At 37.4% G+C, this 21,167-nt stretch overlaps 1 protein-coding gene across 1 annotated transcript in view; it reads left to right on the top strand.

Moving 5' to 3' along the window:
• NXPH2 (neurexophilin 2) overlaps positions 1-3,376 on the top strand; it is a 113,715-nt gene extending 110,339 nt beyond the window's left edge. Inside the window, exon 2 of the mRNA XM_023259297.2 lies at positions 857-3,376. Coding sequence (XP_023115065.1) covers positions 857-1,600 — 744 coding nt within the window. The 3' untranslated portion in view covers positions 1,601-3,376. The remainder of the gene's footprint in view (positions 1-856) is intronic.
• Positions 3,377-21,167: the final 17,791 nt, after the last annotated feature.

Genomic DNA, 21,167 nt, shown 5'->3' with positions numbered 1-21,167 from the left:
GGGACTCTTACACTACAAAAAGAATAAAAAGAAAAATCAGATGCAGATTAAGTGCTATGTTTCAGTGGGTGGGATCTGAACCACGTTCTGTGGAATCCATAAAACATTTGCATCCTTTTAAGCAATTCTTTCGGGGTATATAATTCAGTTGTAATAACATTTGTTGAATAATACATAGTCTGTTACTAATTAAAAATATACATTTGCAATTTGTGTAAAGACCACAAAATTTGAAATTATATTCTTTCAACTAAAACTTTTGTGGACCGTTCTATTACTATTCATGCTCCTTTTTTGTTAGAGAGTTTGAGATGGAATTATCAAAAGTTATGAAATGATATGACATAAGCCTTTGAATATAATACCCTTAATATTTCTAAATATATTTAAGAGACTTATTAATATTTTATATTTGGATGGTTGCTAGCTTCTTAGTAGAAACCTTCAGCATTCTGGAGTTGTCTTCTACCTGAAGTAGAAGACCTCACAAATTGAATGATTTTTTTGTTTTTGTCATACAAATTGAATGTTTTTATTGAATGAGATACCAAAATACATTCCTTCCTCCAATCTGGAAAGATAGTATTGTAAAGATTAGGAAGCTGAGACTAAAACCACATCAATCCATTAAAATAAAATACTCTCTTCCTAATTACATTTTAATTTTGGTACTCACAATTTTACAGTGTTTGAATGAAATGCCCGTCTCATTGCACTGTTGAGCCCAGCTGTGTGTGTGAAATGCTATTTATCAAGAATCGAAATAATACTGCAAGCATTTCCCCTGTGCTTTAGCTTTAGTGTGTACGCTCGAAGCATAACCTAAAGTTTATTTCTCTTTCTTCTTTTCAAACAGTTATTTTGTGAAAGTAAGAAGGTGGTGCATGCCACAGAGGGGCTGGATTGGGAAGACAAAGATGCTCCGGGGACATTGGTTGGAAACGTGGTGCACTCAAGGATCATCAATCCTCTGCGCCTGTTTGTTAAACAGTCTCCAGTCCCAAAGCCTGGACACTTGGCGTATGCGGACAGCATGGAAAACTTTTGGGATTGGCTGGCCAACGTCACCGAGGTTCAGGAGCCATTGGCAAGAACTAAACGGAGGCCGATAGTAAAAACGGGAAAATTTAAGAAGATGTTCGGATGGGGTGATTTCCATTCCAACATTAAAACTGTCAAACTCAACCTCCTCATCACAGGGAAAATTGTTGACCACGGAAATGGAACCTTCAGTGTTTATTTCCGACATAATTCCACAGGCCTGGGCAATGTTTCAGTGAGTTTGGTACCCCCCTCCAAAGTGGTGGAATTTGAGGTTTCCCCGCAGTCTACCTTAGAGACCAAGGAGTCCAAATCTTTCAATTGTCGCATTGAATATGAAAAAACAGATCGGGCGAAGAAGACTGCCCTGTGCAACTTTGACCCCTCGAAGATCTGCTACCAGGAGCAGACTCAGAGCCATGTGTCTTGGTTGTGCTCCAAACCCTTCAAGGTCATTTGCATTTACATTGCCTTTTACAGTGTTGATTATAAACTTGTGCAGAAAGTCTGCCCTGACTACAATTACCATAGCGAGACTCCATACTTATCTTCTGGCTGAATTTTTCCACAGTGATGTAAATGAGGGATGACTATATATTTAATTAGAATGACCAAGAACCAAGCCCAGCTCTTCATGATAAAGGATCCCTTTTGTTTCTGGCAGTGAACCTTAGTTCCCTATTAGATTTCAAATTTAAAAAACAAACAAACAAACAAAAAGAAAGAAAGATCTTTAAATGTAAAAATGTGTTTGTTTCGGTCTTAAGTACCTTAATCTAAAAAGTCAAACTGTGTATGAAGCCATCGCTTTCAGGAAGGATGGCTAAGTCCTAGAAATAGTGTTGTTTCTCTAAAAGAAACATCAATGGTAGCAACATGTAATGAGAAAGAACCGAATTATGCATGTGATAAACATTGCTCTTGAAATGAGCCTGCCTTTGAAATATGTTTTGGAAGGTTACCTTAAAATAGCAGATTCCGTAAAGTAACTGAAAAGATTGTATTTGATAGAGGAATCACATTTCTGACATCAAACTCTTGTTTTTATTGCTGTCTTTCCTCCCACATCTATGCTGTTATTGATATGAGAGATGAAGGGGTAAAATTTGTTTCAGACCTCATGTGTGAAGTTACAGTGCCACAATGGAGCAGAATACATTATTATCTGAGCTTGAGTGGGATGTGACTTAAACATTTAGCCCTTTGCTGGTCACCATCCTGAGGCTACTCACCTGAGTAGTAATATTAGTGGGTTGGGAAAGCTAATCTGGTTATATTTTAAGTGAGTCCCACAATAATGAAGGTCATGATGTTTTTAGATTCATTTGCCAAATTCAATGCTGTGAGATTGCCAAAAATACCATTAAATCTGTATCCACCCTATAACCTATAGCTTCATTCTATTCATTTGATAGTGTGATTTTTATACACATAGAGAACAACTCTGAAAGTGAAAGTGGTTGTTCCCTAGAGGTTAGAATAAGGAAAACAATTGGAAGTGGACTAACAAAATTCCAGGATTATGGATTCATTATTTTTAGCCTCCCAGATTCAGTTCTCTTTGCATTTAGTTAATTATTTGAATGAGGGATTAAATTCTATGTAGAAATGAAGAGTATATTTAAACATTACTGATTATTATTAAGTGCTAACAACGAAGATACCTGATGCACCAGGCTTTTGAAATCACTTCAACATTATTGTGGCTTCACCGTTGGTGTCCTTGCCATCTTCTCTGAGGCGGGTGGACAGTCATCCTGCATCGTAGAACTGGATGATCTTTGCATTAGTCCAGGAAGAGGGTCTGGCTGGCCAGTAATGTTTCTAGAACTTGTAAGACTCATGGAACAGCTACTCTTTTTACAGTAGGTATTAACTTTACCCAGCCCCCACTCCTTATTTGTAAAATATCAGTTGAAGTAAAACATTAAACTGAAGGAAGACCAGTCTAACCAACAAAAATGCTCTTACTGCATTGTTTAAAAAGCCAACAGCTCTTGTCCTCTATTTTGCTTTTCATTCCTTTCCTTTTACTGGTGATATCTGTACAGTGTTTGATTTTGTCTTTTGAAAAATTGTACTAGGCTTAGTGTGTGGTAGTACAGGCTTGAAATTTTTGCTCTGAGCTCATCAGGTGCTTTTGCAATTTTGTGGTTGGTGTGAAATATTTTAAGGCATCTTTTTATTTTCATCTAGAAACAAGATTAAAATACTATTTATTGTAAAATATGTGGGAACCATATATGTATATATACTTAGAATTTTCTGTGTACAGAGAAAGTATGTGTACACATTTCTATGTAAATAAAAAGAATTTGCTAAATCTGTCACATGACTTCAGGTTTTTTTTAAGACTCTTCTTTCTTTTCTCAGGGTGTGTGTGTGTGTGTGTGTGTGTGTGTGTGTGTGTGTAACACCAAGTGAGCATTAAGATTTTCCTTATGCATATATTAAATAAAGCACCTTGGCTATGAGGACTTTAATGTAAAGTAAAAGGATAATTCACATAAGCACTTGGCATATAGTCTGGTACCTGGTAAGAGCTCTGTAAGTGTAAGCTTCCCTTATGATTGGAATAATAATTATTATTATTGCAGCATGAAATATGATTAAAAACTCTGGTGTTCAAATGTTGAGTGATATGAACATATCCATGCAAAGGGAAAAATATAAATTGGTTTACAAAATTCTTGGATTTTAGCAGGGTTTGTGGAATTAAAAAAAAAAGAAAGAAAGATAATTTCCTTAGGCATATTTTTTAATTGGAGTAGAACATATGTCACATACATTTTTAAGTCATAATTTTATTTCAAAGACTACATAATTGTCAGTAATGGTACTTGGCACCATATAAATCAGATCCCATTTAAACATGCAAATGCATACATTTCTACAGAACCATTTTTACCTTTGAATATTGCAGTTGAGGAAAAGAACATTCATGTAAGCTAACTTTACACTCAATTATAAATTCATCAAAAGTTAAAGAATAGACCCTTTAAAAATAAAAATTAAACCAAGAATTGTACACCTGAAACTACAATAATGTTATATGGCAATTGTGTTTCAATAAATTTGTCAGTTAAAAAAAAACACACTTAGCAGAAATTTAATCTTCAGAGAGATGTCAGGCATCTTTCCAGGGTCTCTCTAGGCTTACTGCTTACTAGAAAGCAAACTAGTTTGAAGACCTTTTCACCCTTCAGCAGAAACAATCATTTTACTCATCACACTGAATCAGGAAAGAGACTGTATTTCCATGACTAAGAACAATGTGATCATACCAGCCATAGACTCTGTAAAATCTATGGAAGGGAAATGAGAGAAAGAGCCAATGGACAGCATGCGGGAAAGCAGCAATCAGTAAAAAGGAAACAATTTTCTTCTTACTGCTTGGTTCTTGGAATTTCAATACATTCTTATGATTAGAATAACAGCAACAATGAGTGTGGTTCTCTGATATGGCCACCCAAAAGAGCACCTGATACATATTACATTATATTCTTTAATCTTTATTCTTGCAACACCTTTCTTATTTACATGACTCAGATGCTACATGCTACATTTAGGCATGATCCTTATTCTGCCTTCATTCAAAACATGGTTCTGGGAGGTTGGAACTGCCATTACAGCTTCAAGAGCCTTGCTCTTCAGTGTGGTGGGCAGATTAGCAGTTGTTAGAAACGCAGAATCTCTGGGGGCGCCTGGGTGGCTCAATCGGTCAAGCATCTGACTTCAGCTCAGGTCACGATCTCATGATTCGTGAGTTTGAGCCCAGCAATAGGCTCTGTGCTAACAGCTCAGAGCCTGGAGCCTGCTTCAGATTCTGTGTCTCCCTCTCTCTCCCTACCTCTCCCCGACTCACACTCTCTGTCTCTCAAAAAATAAATAAGTGTTAAAAGAAAAAAAAAGAAAGAAAGAAAAAGAAATGCAGAATCTCAGGTACTACCCCCAGACACACTGAACTGGAAGTTTTCCTTTTTAATAAGATCCCCGTATGACTTGTATACACATCAATCACCGAGAAGTATTTCCCTAGAGAGTCTGAACTGATTTAGTGAATGTGCTATAGGGATTATACATTTTTTATAGGGAACCTACATCTTTTTTTAACCTTTAAATTTTTAAAAAATTTAATAATTGACACACAATGTTACTTGGGTTTCAGACGTACAACATGTGATTCAAATTCTCTATACATTATGCCATGCTCACTACCTGTGTAGCTACCATCTGTCACCATACAGTGCTATTACAATGTCATTGACTATAGGATTCTACATCTTAATAAGCATCCTAGGTTATGCTCATTCAGATAAGCTTCTGACAATACTTTCCTAAAAAAAAAGTTAAAGGAGCAGACTCTTTTAACAATGAAAATTAAAGTAGTAGATTGATAACCAAATAAAGAAAAGTAAGCCAGATATGAAGATACAGAAGAGTAGTATTCCAAAGAGAGTGCACCCTACCTATCTTCTAGTTCAACTCCCTCATTTGAGAAACAAGTAGACCAAGACCCCATCAGAGTAAAGAACATGCCCAGTATTAAGTGACAAACCTGACTGAATCCTAATCTCAGGTCTTGTGTCACATAAGAAAGGTAAATTGAAACAGATATTCAGGACAAAACAAAAATAATTGTAGTGAGTGTATAACAAGACATGATTCAGAAGCCAAACTAAACATGAACATGGCTAGAAATGCACTCCCTCCAAAACCTTCATAGTTATAATTTCCCCCATGAACATAAAATTTTTAAAACTAAAACTATAGAAAAATAAAGTCAGGATAGAGCAATCATACCCAAGGATAAGAGTCGTGGGATATATTAGAGGTATGACTGGATAAGAATTAACATCAGTAAAACCACCACATTTGGCAGAATTTTCCAGTGATTTTAACACCTGAAAATATATTTTCACAGAACTAGGTAAATTGTATGAAATAGTTTAATTGCCTAACGGTCCGATTTTACCTTATAAAGAATCTTAAATTAATTGGTTTATAAAATAGAGGATGGAGTCATGCATTTTTACTTGCAGTAAAACTAGTTAACCTCAGCTTAATTAATCATAACTTTCAATGAATGGAAATGTAATATGTTCAATTATAAGGGACAAATTATAAGGAAACATTTATAGGAAAATATTAGAGATATTTTTCTTCACAAAAATCTTATAGAAGATATTCCAGGGTCATTTCATATTTATGCCTTCATCTCCTGCCCCAAACTGTGAGGTCTAGAATCCTGGGCACATAACTTAGTCTGCTTCATTTTTAATCTTCCTTTTTCTTCATCCAGCTCAGCTCCTCCATAAATAGTATGTAATCTATTCTCAAAAAGAATGAATTAACTTCTTTGTGTCTTCCAGAGCACCCGGCTCAAAGTGTCTGGTATGGAGTAGTTGCTTGATCAATATCTGTCACTTGATTTTTTTAAAAAAATTTCCGGTGCAATACAGGGATTATTCAAGACCCACTCTACCCACATAAGAGTTACTGTGCACCATTTCGAACGTGAACACATTACTCCACCTGAACACAATACCCATTGAATGCTAGCTCCCAGAACCACAGAAGTGCAAAGGTGGAAACAAGTTTAGAAATCATCTGGAATAAGTTTTGTTTATTAGATAAAGAAACGGAGGCTTGTTCTTCCTGCCCGGGTAAAGCCATTCATTCTGTTTTTCATCCTTCCCAATCATTAATGTTCCCCAAATTTGTGACAGAGATTGTCAACTGCCCACCAGAATGGACCTTCCTCCTTCTCCCATTGCAAGAGGTCAAATATGTGGCTAGCCAACTGCATGCCCCTGCCTCTCAGTTAATGAAATGTGGAAGGAAGGGATGTCTTCATTCCAGGAGTAGACTCAAATAAAAGTGCTCTCAGGCTTCTCTGTGCTCTCTTCCCTTTGGGTGTCTCAGAGAGATGCCCTGTGGGTCCTGAGATACTATACAGTGAAGAAGGCAAAGCAACTGCCAGTCTGAGTGCCTTTCCCACCATGGAGTAGAGCCACGCAGCTAACCAAAAGCCCACCCTGGACTGCTACATAAGAAATAAACCAACATATCCCTCTCACAGTCGCTGAATTATTAGGATGGATTTGTTACTGCACCTCAGCCCTACCTAACAAATACAAACGTTGCATAAAACTTCTCTGTGAACTCAAGCCCCACTCTGATCTCCATCTGTTTAAATTGTGTCAAGTCTATGCTAAGCATTGCAGTAATAATTCTGTACACACACTTTTAGCTTGCCTTATTATTTATACTTCTTCATAGGTCCTAGAAAGAAAAGTAAGCTCACCAAAGCCAGAGATTACATTTTGTACTTAATTTAAATGTCTCACAATGCCCAGATAAAGCCATTGCGTTTTAAGTGGATGATAAGTTGCACTCAAAGATAACATAGGAAGTTATTTACTTAAAAAATTGGTTTTCTGAATGACCCATGTAAAATACTGATGGGAAATTCTTAAAAAATAATGAAACAGCAATTTCAGAATCATGCTAATTCTACTTCACCTACTGAGACAGGGAGAAATGTATATGTTTTCATTTTTATTTTTTTGTTAGTAATCCACTTACATGGATTCATAATTCCAAATTTACCAGTACAGTAGATGATACAAGGCCTGTTTCCCAGGCATTTTCTATAGCCAGCCTTTTCCATCTCTAGAGGAAAATCATAGTATCAACTTCTAGTGTATCGTGACAGAGATACATTAGTATGTTTTGGAATGTTTTAAATGATTAAAAAATGTTCTCTTCAGTTTTACAAGATGCTCCCTTTGATGTGTATTCTGGCTTTCTGAAGCATTATGGTACATTTATTTGTTGTTGTTTCCTTTTTTAATTCAATAAATCACTTTCAAATACTCAAATGTTTAAAAATTAAAAATACTACCCATCATCCCATCACTAATAAATTAAATCTATTTATTCTTATATTTTCCTCCTCATCTTTGCCCATATATATGTATGTGTGTGTGTGTGTGCACAGCTTTTATAGAGTTGTAATTATGTACAGCATGGTAATTAATAAATAGATCATTATATCTTATGTATAAAACTCTTGACTGAAAGACAAAGAGACCAAGAGCATTTCCTGAACAAACCATGTGGGAAATAGTGTATGGCTCAATATGAACTAAAAAATGGGATATCCTAGGACTAAGTGAGTAATGGGATGTCCTCTGCCTTCTCTCTTTCTTGTCGTCTACTCCATGACAAATAGAGTGAAGAATGATTCTAGTCCCTGAAACATAAAACAGTTTTGCAGAACTTGCTGTGTCAAAGCATATATTACAAATTTTAGTGAAAAGGATTCCACTCATAGTAGATTCTATGAAGCCAACTCACTCTCAGAGCCCCTGTGACATCTAATGTGGTAAATGGAGCCTGTCATTATTGCAATCCCACCGCCCTCACTTTCTGAAAGGACCTTGTAAATTATAGCATTATATAAATGAAAGAGTCTTTACAGAGAAAGAGTTAATGTTTATCAATGCTATTATGGGTCCAATACCATCCTAGATACTTTATAAATAAGCAGAGTTTACAGTTAGTGTAACCTGGATTTAGGACTTGACTTTGTCACTAGCAGATTCACACATAGCTGTGTGAACTTGAGCCAGTCACTCAACCTCTTTGAGCTTGAATTTTTTCATCTGCAAAACGGAGTTATATGCCTGGCTCATAGTAGTGCTGAGGTAAAAGTAAATGTCACATAGATTGTGAGCAGTAATGGATGACAAGAACCTTAAAGCACAATATCTTTTTGTTATTTTTTTGCTACCAATACTTCTTATACATTATAAATATACCAAAACCAGTGTAAATAGTTAGACTTTATTATTTTTATTCAAAATCCATGTCTACACTTACCTGGTATGTCAGTGAGAATATCCTTATTACCAGGATCACAGCTGTATATGCAGGTAGACTTGGACTTGGACTTCTCCAGCGTCTTCAGAGAGATGTCTACTTAAGGTGTATTCTTTCTTTCTGTATTTGAGAAAAATTGAAAATGTAGACATAGTGTCTTGCGTAAAGAAAATCAAAGATTTTAAAAATAAGACATAATCGTCTTCATAATATTCATAATATGAAGCCCAGATTTCTTTTAAGTAGAGAATAGATATTGAAGTAAACAAAAGTAAACTAATTGTAGTTAATTAATAAATGCTATTGAACAAAATAATCATTGCAAAAGGAAAACTTATAACTAAAATGATGCCCAGATGTACTGGGCACCTAGTGGGTGGTCTTGCCAGCCCCTTCTTTTCCTAACAATTTTATTTAACATGTCATAAATCATGCTGGATCCCAGCAGCTGTTTTGTACAGTACAACCTTGCTCATTGGATTGTTTCAACGGCACTAGGCATGAGCATGTCTTGCACAGTGGGCCAGTCAGAAGCTTTCCTAGGAATTTAGAGTTAGGACTAAGAGATAGTTCATTATGGAATGTTACACCTAAAGACTGTTGGCCATGTTTTCCAAAATACAGGTAAAGAAGCAAATGAAACTATCCTATGGAAGAAGAGGGAGGCAAACAGAAAGGAACAGAGAAAAGAAAGCAAGTCCTGAGTGTACTTAAGTCTCTCATTCTGGCTTATTTCCAGGGCAGACTGCAATCCCTGCCTTTGGGCTCAGTAAGACTACTCAATATATCATTGTAATAAATGTCCTTTTTTTCCCCTAGAGATAAGTGTATTAGTCAGAGTGCCCGCAGAAAACAGGTCACCTAGTCTAAAAACCCTGTGGGAGAAGCTTATGTCCCCACTTGTTTGACTTGAGGCTTGGTCATGTTACATGCTTTGGCCACTTGGATGTGAGTAGACTTGACCTTTGTCCTATCCACACAGAAGCTTAACATGTAATTGTGGGGTTTGGATTGGGCTCTCCCTTGAGTTTCTCCCCTCTATCATGAAAACATCAGCTAGAAGCCATTACCATCATTAGGCTAAAGAAATAAGGGAAGAAAGAGTATGTTGACAGCCAGTGGAGCTGGAGTACTGAAGAAAGGGCTGCCTAGCCTGGCGGGAGCTGTGGTCAAAAGAATGCAGCCACTGCTCAAAGGAGAGCAGAGGGAAGAAGTGAACATCCAGATCTCTCTCGTCTTGCCTCATTCATACCTAACAGCACCTCCCAATGTCACACCCAACCAGATATCAAGCAACAAGATGGTTCAAGAGAATAAGTCTCCAGGGCTCTACAATCTAGAGCACAGAGCAGCACCATGGCGCACACTAGCCACTACACAAAAGGACAGTGAATGGATGGAGAGAAAGAACAGCAAGTGTAAAATAAACCACGAAATAGCTCAAATAGATTTATATTACATGCAACCAAGAGGCCTCTTAATGTGAAAGATAAATTTGGCTTACACAAAGAATTAGTGAAAGAAACGTCACAAATTGAGATAAATCTCTCAATAAAAAAAGAACATTTGCATGTTATCAGTAGGCTATGTGCTACATTTTGTGGGGGGAAACAACTTCATGGGAACAGAAATCACATTGTATTAAGCAGATTCCATAATAGCATGTTCCACGTACTTTATATGTTACGTAAGTACTTGTTCAGAACAATGACAGTGATGATAGATTTGCTTTCCTTCCAGCATCAATTTAGGTGATGTATTTCTATTTTCATGATTATACAATGTAGAAAAAAACTTTGTACTGTAGTACCCAAAGATTTTAGGTAAAGAAAAACAGAGAGTGTTATTTTGCAAAAGACAATCCTGAGATGTGGGATTCTACAAGTGATTTATTCTGCTACGTCATGGGAAAATAAATGTCCTTTCCAACTGACCGAGACTCTTTTCATTTGTCAACTATTGATCCCCTCCCACAACCTCTCTTCTTAGCTCCATGATTCTTCTAGAGGTTAAACCAATGAAGCCCAGTCCCATTTATTTCTTCCTACTTTATGCTGTGGTATCACCATCGATAACATCAGAGCAGTCAGCCACTCATCTTCAGTGAGCAGCACAGTGGCAGATCCTAGCTAGAGAGAAGCTTTTAGAGGTTATCTGGGCATTTCCTTTCAGGAACCAATAATATAAATTAAGCCTTAAAAATAACTATGGAATGCATATTTTAAAAAATTATTGTCTTTGAATTTTATGTGTATCTACAACTGCATTGCCCCTTTGTTTGCCTTTCTAAGGAAAGCAACAAGGAAAATCATAATGGGCATCAGTGTATTGCCTGTTAAATAGGAGAGAGAATGAAGGGAATGGGCCAAACCAAAAGTCAAAGAAAAATCTCCATGACTCACAAATGTCATGCTCCTGATAATTCATTCTAGGGTCCCCTGACCATGCTTCCTTTACTTTTGGTTTCTCAAATCCTGCCGAAGAACTTTTTGCTCTCTAAAGGTTTGTACTTATTGTTTCTAATTCATGAATCACTACTTCTTATTGCTGAACCATTGTTACAGAGATGCTCACCTCCCCTTCCATCCTCCCATGAAGTTCTCATGGGTCTGAATACCCCAGGTGTTCTGACTCCTTCACAAACACTTGGAATATTCAAACACTAGCCTATATAGTAGAGGCAAGAAAGAAGATGTGTCTAAATAATGAGTGATTTTGATATATGAGTGATTTAGATATATAAGTGATTTTGTCATTTGACAGATATCATCATTTGAGTTGTACTTTCTTGTTAGACTGGAAGCTACACAATTAAAAGAAATGTTTCTTCTCAATTTCTTTTCTGGTCTATGAAATGTTAATAGCAATTATCTGCTTTTAGTGGTGCTTGACCAATATTGTTAATAAACCAGTAGACCAGTCTATCTCTTTATCTACTGATGCTCCATCTTGTCTGAGAAATGACTTAAGGTGGCACATAGGAATGGATTTTTTAAAAATACAAACTACTATAAATCAAGGATAGCAAATGAGTTTTATGCTACATGAAACTTTATTGTTGGTAGAAGAGGCCCAGATAGGGCTAGTAGCTAATAAAATGGCTAATAAAGAATGAGTGGCACCATCAGTTAGCAATGTCTGCCATGAATGTGGGAGGGGAAGATAATGGATATGCCATCCTAGTTTTTTAAAGCAAAATATAAATACATGATCATGTACTAAAAGTCTTCCCAAATATGACAACAAGGCAGAAACCATAAAATGAAAATTGATAAATTTGATAACTGAATTTTTTAATAAACAGACCACACAAAAAAGATAAAAATAAATTAGAAACTGGAAAATATTTGAAAATGCTTTTTTTTTCTAATCTGAGTATAGTTGACACATAATGGTACTTTAAATTCAGGTGTACAACTTAGTGATTTGATAAGTTCATACACTATGCTATGATCATCACAAGTATAGTTATCATCTATTCCATTACATCTCTATTAAAACATCATTGATTGACAACACTTATTGAATAGGTGTTCATACCCTTTACGTCTAAAGACCTCTTCCAGATCAATAACCAAATTATGGTCTTCACAATTAAATACAGGCAGAGAACATTATCACCTGCACCGAATAGAAATCCTAACTTAGAATGGCTTAAGGAAATAGAGGTTTTGTTTTTCTCATGTCATATAAATCTGGGGGTGAGATAACTTGGGCTGTTATGGAAGCATTATGATTTAATCTTGCCAACAGGGATGAAGACATTATAGAAAGGAAGGAAGGATGGAAGGGAGGCATGGGTGGGAGAGGGAGAAACAAAGTTAGTTCAAGAGGGAGGGCAGGAGGAAGATTAGGGAGAAAAATGGCTAATAAATATCTGAAAACAGTTTTCTTTCTCATAATTAATCAAATTAATACAAATTAACAAAATAGAAATTAATTTTTTTATATTCAAGCTAAAATGTATACAGGAAAGAAAACTGTGCATGGTCCACCTTTCTTGAAAGGAATTTGGAAATATCTTCCAAAGCCTTTATGGTGTTGACCCTTTATTCTTTGACCCTGCTATTGGACTGCTTAAGAGCAACTCATAGATAAGAGCAAAGATTGAGCAACAAGGATGTTCACTGGAGCACCATTATTAATATGAAATACTAAAACAACTGAAATTTTCAAAAAAAGAAGACTGATTAAGAAAAACGAGGCACATCTATGCAATAGAATTTTGCGCAATAGTATAAAATGATGATGTGAAAGAAGATCCTGTTGAAACAAGTTCAACAAGGGCAGGTGAACAGCAGTTAACAGAGGTTATTTTTAATTCTTTCCAGCACAGAAAATCATGAGCTTTGGGATCCTCAACATTTTATTCCACAAGCAAGGTTACAATAGTCTGAATCTGAAAATCATTCAAAGGCAGAAAAAAACCAGAAAGCTAACCTTCCCCAAACAGTCTCAAAAAAGCACCAATTCCCCACCATTCAGCAACACTATTGTCTGATGTTGTCTACAAAACAAACTATTTCCAAAATGTATGCCAAAAGAAGTAAAGTTATTTTGCAATAGAGAATTACTTTTTTTTTCCCCTCTCTGCCTACCTTTAGCCTTCATTCAGTGGTCATAGTGCCTGCTTTCCATGCTACACATCCACAGACTCTTTGACATGATGACATTTATGGTGCTCAAAGTCCTCTCTCTTCTTTGCCCTCTATTTTTTTTTTTGTCTTTTCTGCTTGTCCTTCACATGTTCCCCATGTTACATGCTTTTAGGCCCTTTAACACATTTCCATGCCTCTCCCCAAATGCAGTACAATATATCTGTGCTTCTCCTTTAAAAGTTATCCTATAGCAGTCAAGGTGGGATGGACCAGTAATGAGTCCAGCAAGAGAACTACCTCCCTAATCTTAAATTTTCTTCTTCATTAATGTCACTTAAGATTACACCAATATTCTTAGTAATCATGCATATTAATTCATGTCAAGTTTACTGTCAACATAAACCCCCAAGTCTTTTCTATATCCCCCATGCTAAACATGCATAGTTCCATTTGCTTTGGCCCCAAAAGTTCATGTATTTTGGCCCCAAGGTTCCAGTTTAACCCTATTATATTTCAGTATATCACACTAAAACATTTTTATTCATAAAGGACACTTACCAAAAATAACAACTTTAGTTAAGAAATAAACCATAGCCTCTCTTTCTGGCAAAAATCAAGAAGGGGTTGTTTCTTCAAGTCCTTTACAACTCAGTGTAATAAAATCCGATCAGCTGAATATAAAAGAACAGTCATCTTTCTGTTCACTGTAGTGAGAGGTGGGGAGAAAACAGGCAAAATGCAATTAACTCACAAATGTTAAGAGTGTATAAGAAACAAGTAAAGGAGAAAACATTTCAAAACACATCCTGGTGTTACCCAAATGAAAATTTTTAACTCTTTCATCCCCAAATTTTCCCAATTAACACATGCATAGGTCCTATTTGAGTATCAACATAGAAGGTCCCATGCTGAATATTTGCACCTTAGGCCAAGGACAGGTGCATTAAACTATAATTATCAAATATTATTTTTACTTGATTTTCTTATGAGGTGGTAATGAGTATAACATAGTCTATGGCGAAAGAGCTGTGCCTAGAGACTATGTGCTTGTTAATAGATATTGTCTTGTGATGCAAACTTAGTTATATGATATCTGACCAGGGTACAATGTGGATGCAATAATAAATAATGTACAAATAATGTATAAAGCATTGTCCTTCTGACTAGACTGTCAGCTTGTTTGGGCCATGGATCTCTTCTTCATTATTCTTGTTCATTGTTCTTCCCTGTCACTTAGCAAAGCTCCTGACCCCTGGTATGCTCACTTATGTGTGTTATAGTCAATTGAGAATAGGAGAGACTACGTTTTGGGTCCATCCATTCGGATCTGTAATTGTAGAATTATCAAAAGCCCTCCTTTCAAAATGGTTCTTTAAAAGCTTAGGTGATGTATCTATCAGTCAGTATTCCAGGAGGAAACAGAAGACACTTGAAGAGGTATTTTGAAGAAAATTTAATAAAAGGACTATTTCCAGACATGTTGCAAGGGTAGAGGAACAACAAAGGGATATTGAGGCATGCAGGGAAGGCATCAGTGGGACATCCCTACTCTTTCTAGGCCTGAAGAGGAAGGAAAGGAAAGTGTTACAAAAACCCAGTGAGTTGAAACTATTATAGAAGAAGATATGTTAAATAAGAGCTAGAGCCGGAAAGGGATGCTGGAGTCTTAGCCTGGGGTGGAAAGAAACAGAGAAATACTCCAACATATATGTACTTTATCTATTATAAATAGCTATTAAAATAATAATGAGATAAATATTTTTGTGCTCTGATTATTTCCCTACTATAAATTCATAATGGTAGAATTGATCAGTCACAGGCCAAAACTGTTGAAATATGAATTGTCCTCCAGGAATATTGTGCCAATTTGTGCTGTACAACAGACCATTATTGTATGACAGTGCTGTTTCTTGATATTCTAATTAACACACACTCCCCAGGTGTCAAGTTCTCTGTCACCTCAATGAGTTCACTTCTATTGTATACTCAGTCTGGCTAACTCTACTTTTCTCCTAATGTTCATGACCTGGTCTTGAAAGCATTTCCTCACTCATCTCTGCCAGCTATTTGTTCTACATTTCTATCATACTCCTGGCACCTCACCAAATATAATGCATTGCAATCATTTGTTCATTTGTTTGTCTCTTAAACTATGCAGTGAGTTATTTGAGGAAAAGAACTATTTCTTAATAGTAGTACTATTAATATTCAACTCTGTAAGTGCTGTTTAGCACTATCTGAAATGCAGAGCATACACAGAGCTATGTTTTAAATGAAAAAGATATGGAGGCTGACCACCATCATACTATAATCTGAGGATGATCCATCAATCCTCACACTTTGTTGTTCCATTCAGCCTGGTTCTAGTGTGAGGCACATATGGCTGGCACAGCTCTGGAGAAGAGTATTTCTCTTGAGAGTTCCATGGGGGCTTAGCCAGTTATAAGAAGCTGCCCAGCCCATTCTTTAGGAGCTGTTATTAGCCTATCCTTTAAGTATTAAGAGTATAAGACATCATAAACTCAAGGAGATGGGGATCTGGCTGGGGATTGGCCGAGCTCTAGACCAGATGTCACTCCAACCTCTTTCTTCCAGGATCTGTTCACATCCATCAATATACTTGGTGCATATTTTGTTATTAAGAGAAGACAGGAGAATCTGAATGTTATAAGAGTAGGAAGTGGATGGGTAAGCCTGAGGGGGAAGTTAGAAAAGCAGGAGCAGAGGGACATCACTTCCCATTCTGCCAATAAGCTACACTTGATTGAGTCTCTATGACAAAATGTAAAGGCAAGAACAGACAAGGCTGTTTTTGTTAGTGTATCTGTTATCTAATGAAAGTATTGAAAAGTCATCAGGGCATTGGTAAGAGCCAGAAGCTGAGGGAACCCTGCACTGCTGAGTTCAAGCTGAGAGGCCTTGGGGCTGAGTGGTAGAGGCAGAGAAGTGAGGATAGGCACTGTGCTGCACGGCTGCAGGGTGCTCACTGAGTAACACTGGTTCCTGACAACTAAGTTCTTATTCACCCTATGGCAGTTGTAACAGTGAGGTCTTGGCAAGTGGCTCTTCAGGTGATGAAAGTGGACAATAGAGGAGGAAACAGAGGATGAGTAGGGCAAATGCTTTCTGCCAACTATAGCAGACTACATATCTGAGAACCCCCTTCAATGTCTCCTACCCTGGAATACACAGGGGGCTTACTTTTTCCCTTTCTTTGGGTCCAAACTTTTAGCTAGTTCTCAGTGAGGCTTGAGGTATGATAGGAGGGACCAATGTTCCCAGGGTCAAATTTTCAGCTGGCGTAATCAGGAGATGAAGTATATAAATAAATACATTGAGAATAATGCAACCTGGGTATTTTATTACCAGATAAGGGACTACAATTAAGGAAAGGGGAATGCTAATACATGTTATTGTGCTGGACTAAACTGGCTTGTGATAGATGACAGATACACAGATAGACACACAAAGAGATAAAGAGATGAAGGTGTATATGTATAGGTTTCCTAATGCTGCCCTATGAGAGGATCTAGCAGCAGGAACACTCTGAAGGTTAGATCTTGGCTTCTTAATATCATTCTCCATTGAAAGGAACCAGGGATTCTTGAACTAATGGCTCTTGGAGTGCCTGGGTGACTCAGTTGTTTGAATGTCTGAATTTTTTTTCAGCTTAGGTTATGATCACAAGGGGAAGAAAGAAAGAAGAAAGAAAGAAAGAAAGAAAGAAAGAAAGAAAGAAAGAAAGAAAGAAAGAAAGAAAGAAAGAAAGAAAAGAAAGAAAAGAAAAAAGAAAGACAAGAAAAGAAAAGAAAAAGAAATAGGCCTCTCTAGGACTAAGGTAAGAAAATCACATAATACGACTAAAATGTTTTGTGCCAGAAAACAATAAAATACTCCAGAATGATGGAGACCTCAAAAGACCACACAAATCAATTTAAAGGGGCTCCCCTTGGTATAGCCCAGGACAATTTGAATATGAAAATAAAGAATAATCGTAAAATATTGCAACCCTTTGAGTAAAATAGGAAGTCATGAGTACATGCTGATAGAAATGAATAAATAAATGTAAGAGAAGGGAAAGTTCCATCTTACAATATGTTGCCGATTAGTAAATCTAGAAGGGATGATGGAGTCAGGAAACTACCATTTGACATTACATGATTCAACCTTTATTTATGTATTTATTTATGTATTTATGTATTTATTTATTCATTTATTTTAATTTTATTTAAATTCAAGTTAGTTAAAATACAGTGTAGTATTCGTTTCAGGAGTTGAACCCCATGATTCATCACTTACATATAACACCCAGTGCTCCTCCCAACGAGTGCCCTCCTTAATGCCCATCACCTCTTTAGCCCATTCTCCCATCCAACACCCCTCTAACAACCCTCAGTTTGTTCTCTGTATTTAAGAGTCTCTTATGGTTTGCATCTCTCTTTTTATCTTATTTTTCCTTACCTTCACCTATGTTTATCTGTTTCTTTCTGTTCACTATGTGTACTTTATCATTCTGGATATTTTCTTCTCAGTATCATCTATGTTCACACCATCTATAATTATTTTTCAGTCCCCATATTTGACTTCTTGCCAGTTTGGGTTAATGGGATCTTCCCCCTTGAGACTATGCTTCTCCTCTGGGCCTCCATTACTTCCATCATGTGTCTGGCCTCCTTACCTTTCCTCTGCCCAAATCCCTAACCACAGCCCAAATCCAGAGGTCTCAGGAAAAAAAAAAGGCAAAACTTATTAACTTATGCTTTTGGATATAAAGACAATGGATGCAGTTTTTCCTTTTTTTCTTCCAACATCTCTTTCTGCCCTTTCATCTGAAATATGTTTCAGGATTGGCTACTGTTCAATATTCTCCCAGTCTCTTCAGAGTTGAAATAATATGAAAGTGACCTAATACCTTATCCTTTATATAGAATGTGTTCTGCAGTGATTAGAAAGATTAAGAGGGAGATGGGAAGGGGGGTAAACATATTCTCCAACACAGTTTGTTTCCCTCCTTTCTCTTTCATCTCACCGATTGCCCCTCTTTTATTTTTATTTGTTTACTATGTTTTTTAGAGAGAGAGCACATGCAAGCCAGGGCAGGGGGAGAAAGAGAGAAAGAGAGAAAGAGAGAGAGGAAGAAAGAAAGCAAGAAAGCAAGAAAATGAAGGAAGGAAGGAAGGAAGGAAGGAAGGAAGGAAGGAAGGAAGGAAGGAAGGAAGGAAGGAAGGATGGAAGGAAGGAAGGGAAAGAGAGAGAGAATCTTAAGCAGGGTCCATGCTCAGCATGGAGTCCCATGCATGGCTCAATCCCACGATCCTGGGATCATGACCTGAGCCAAAATCAAGAGTCGGTTGCTCAACCAACAGAGCCATCCAGGTGCCTCTAATTCCTCTCTCTTATCCTTCACCACAGGAATTATTGTTTTGATTATGAGATAGACAAAGACGCAGTGGGTAAGTAGCCCTAACATCTGGATTGTAGCCAAATTCTGCCAACACAAATGATGTGATCTTAGTTATGAAATGGTATCATTTGAGCTTAGTCTCTTCACTGAAAAAAATAAGAGGTTTGACCTGATAACTTCGTAGAGCCTTGTTATTTCTGAGTCCACGAGTCTATGATTTGAGCTTTAGATCTTGAAATGCTCCTGAGCAAGGCCTCAAAATTTGTCTCTTCTTTATTGAAATTAGTGATCTCCTGAAATCTCTTGGTTTCATATACTAATATCCTGATAACCCCAGCCTGATAAACCTGATATCTCCAGCTCCAATCACTCCATTCCTGCCACCATGAGCTTTCCATCTGCAATTGCTACTTAATACCTTCACTTGGCTGTTCAATAGGCATTACAAATATAATATCTGGAAGAGAAGTCTCCATTTCTGCCCCCTCCTCCTTTTCCAGTCTCTTCCATCTCAGTAAAGGGCAAAACTATCTACCCAGTTTCTCAGAAAAAAAATTTAGTAAGCTTCACTGATTCTTTTCTTTCTTTCAGGCTCCACATTCAATTTAACAGTAACTCCTATTTGCTTTTCTTTCCAAACTATGTTCAATGAGACCACTGTTCAGCTCTTCACCACAGCCATGACTTAGCCCCAGCTATCATCACCTCTCCCATGAATTATTATCCTCGCCTTTTTTGCCCCCTACTTTATAGTCTCTGAAGAGCTTTCAAGATCTTTTTTAAAATCGAAATCCAAGCATATCACTTCCTTGTTTAAAATCTTCCAACAGTATGCCAATATACTCAGGAAAATAGTACAAAGTCCCTTCTGTGACCTAAAGGCCTTATTACCTTCCCCTAGCACAAGCCCACCTCTCAAATATCATCTTCCCTCAGCAACAGTCACTCTGCCTCCTCTGTGTTCTTTATGTATGCTGGAAAGAAATGGGCTAGGTGCTTCCCAAACCTGGACCCTCTTCTTCTCAAACACTGCTGGGTTGCATTTCCCAGCCTCTTGTACCGATAGGAGTGACATGTGATGGGTTCTTGCTGGTGATATAAAAAAAAAAAAAAAATGACAGGCACATGCCATTTTCAGACCTGGCCAGTAAAAACCTCCCACATGATCTGTTTGCTTCATCTTCCAATGGGATAGAGAGGACTCAGGATGCTAGAGAGTGGTAGAGCCACCAGGGGAAGGGTCCTGAGAGCCTGAAACTACACAGGGATGCACATCCACTAAACCCACACTAGCCTCTGCTATGAGCAAGAAATAAGCATCCTCTGTGTTAAACCACTTGAGTTTCCATGGTGGGCATGGGTGATATTGGCACTGGTTTCTAATGTCTTTAGGAACTTCCCTGGTGTAATCTAAAATCAGCCCATGAATAGGGCAGAGAGAGGCAACCACTCCTGATTGATAAGTGGAAGGTTTAATGTGCAAGGGAACTTACTTATGAGGTTTGTTTTGGGTGGCCACATGACAAGTAGATCTCTGCACCCACTTGTCAAGTCTTAGAAATTTACATAGCAGCCTTAACTGGGATCAGTCACGTATACTATCTAGATGGTCTCAGCAGCACATCATTGTCTCAAGAGCGTGTCCTTGGTGCAGCTTCCAGGACCAGCTTCCAGGAAGCAGAATGCACATTGCAAGGACAGAGAAGGAAGTGAGAAGCGCCTCTGACTGTTGGGGTTCAGTTCACAGGTCATCCAGTGGTCATATCTTCCCAATGACCTCCTCCAACATTTGTTAAACATTTAGTCTCCCAGGGCACATGGGTAGCTCAGTGGGTTAAGCGTCAAACTCTTGATTTCAGCTCAGGTGATGGTCTTATGGTTCATGAGTTCGAGTCCCACATTGGACTCTGCACTGACAGTGCACTGACAGTGCAGAGCCTGCTTGGGATTCTCTCTCTCCTTCTCTCTCTGTCCCTCCCTCACTCTCTCAAAACAAATAAATAAACTTAAAAAAAAATAGCCTCTCATAACTAAAGCATGAACCAAATTTCTTTGTATGTCACTTATTTCTGTTTGAAATCTTTCTATATTCATGTGGCCTATTTCATTAAATCTTTCCTCAAATGTCACCTCAAAGAGGCCTTCTCTGACTACTCATCTAAACTAACCTAGCCACCAAAAACAGACACATAGACCAATGTAATAGAATAGAAACCCCAGAACTAGACTACAAAAGT

Source organism: Felis catus, chromosome C1 (assembly GCF_018350175.1).
Source record: "Felis catus isolate Fca126 chromosome C1, F.catus_Fca126_mat1.0, whole genome shotgun sequence".
Taxonomy (NCBI): domain Eukaryota; kingdom Metazoa; phylum Chordata; class Mammalia; order Carnivora; family Felidae; genus Felis; species Felis catus.
The sequence above is the reverse complement of the archived record's forward strand: the minus strand, read 5'-3'. Positions and strand labels throughout refer to the sequence as shown.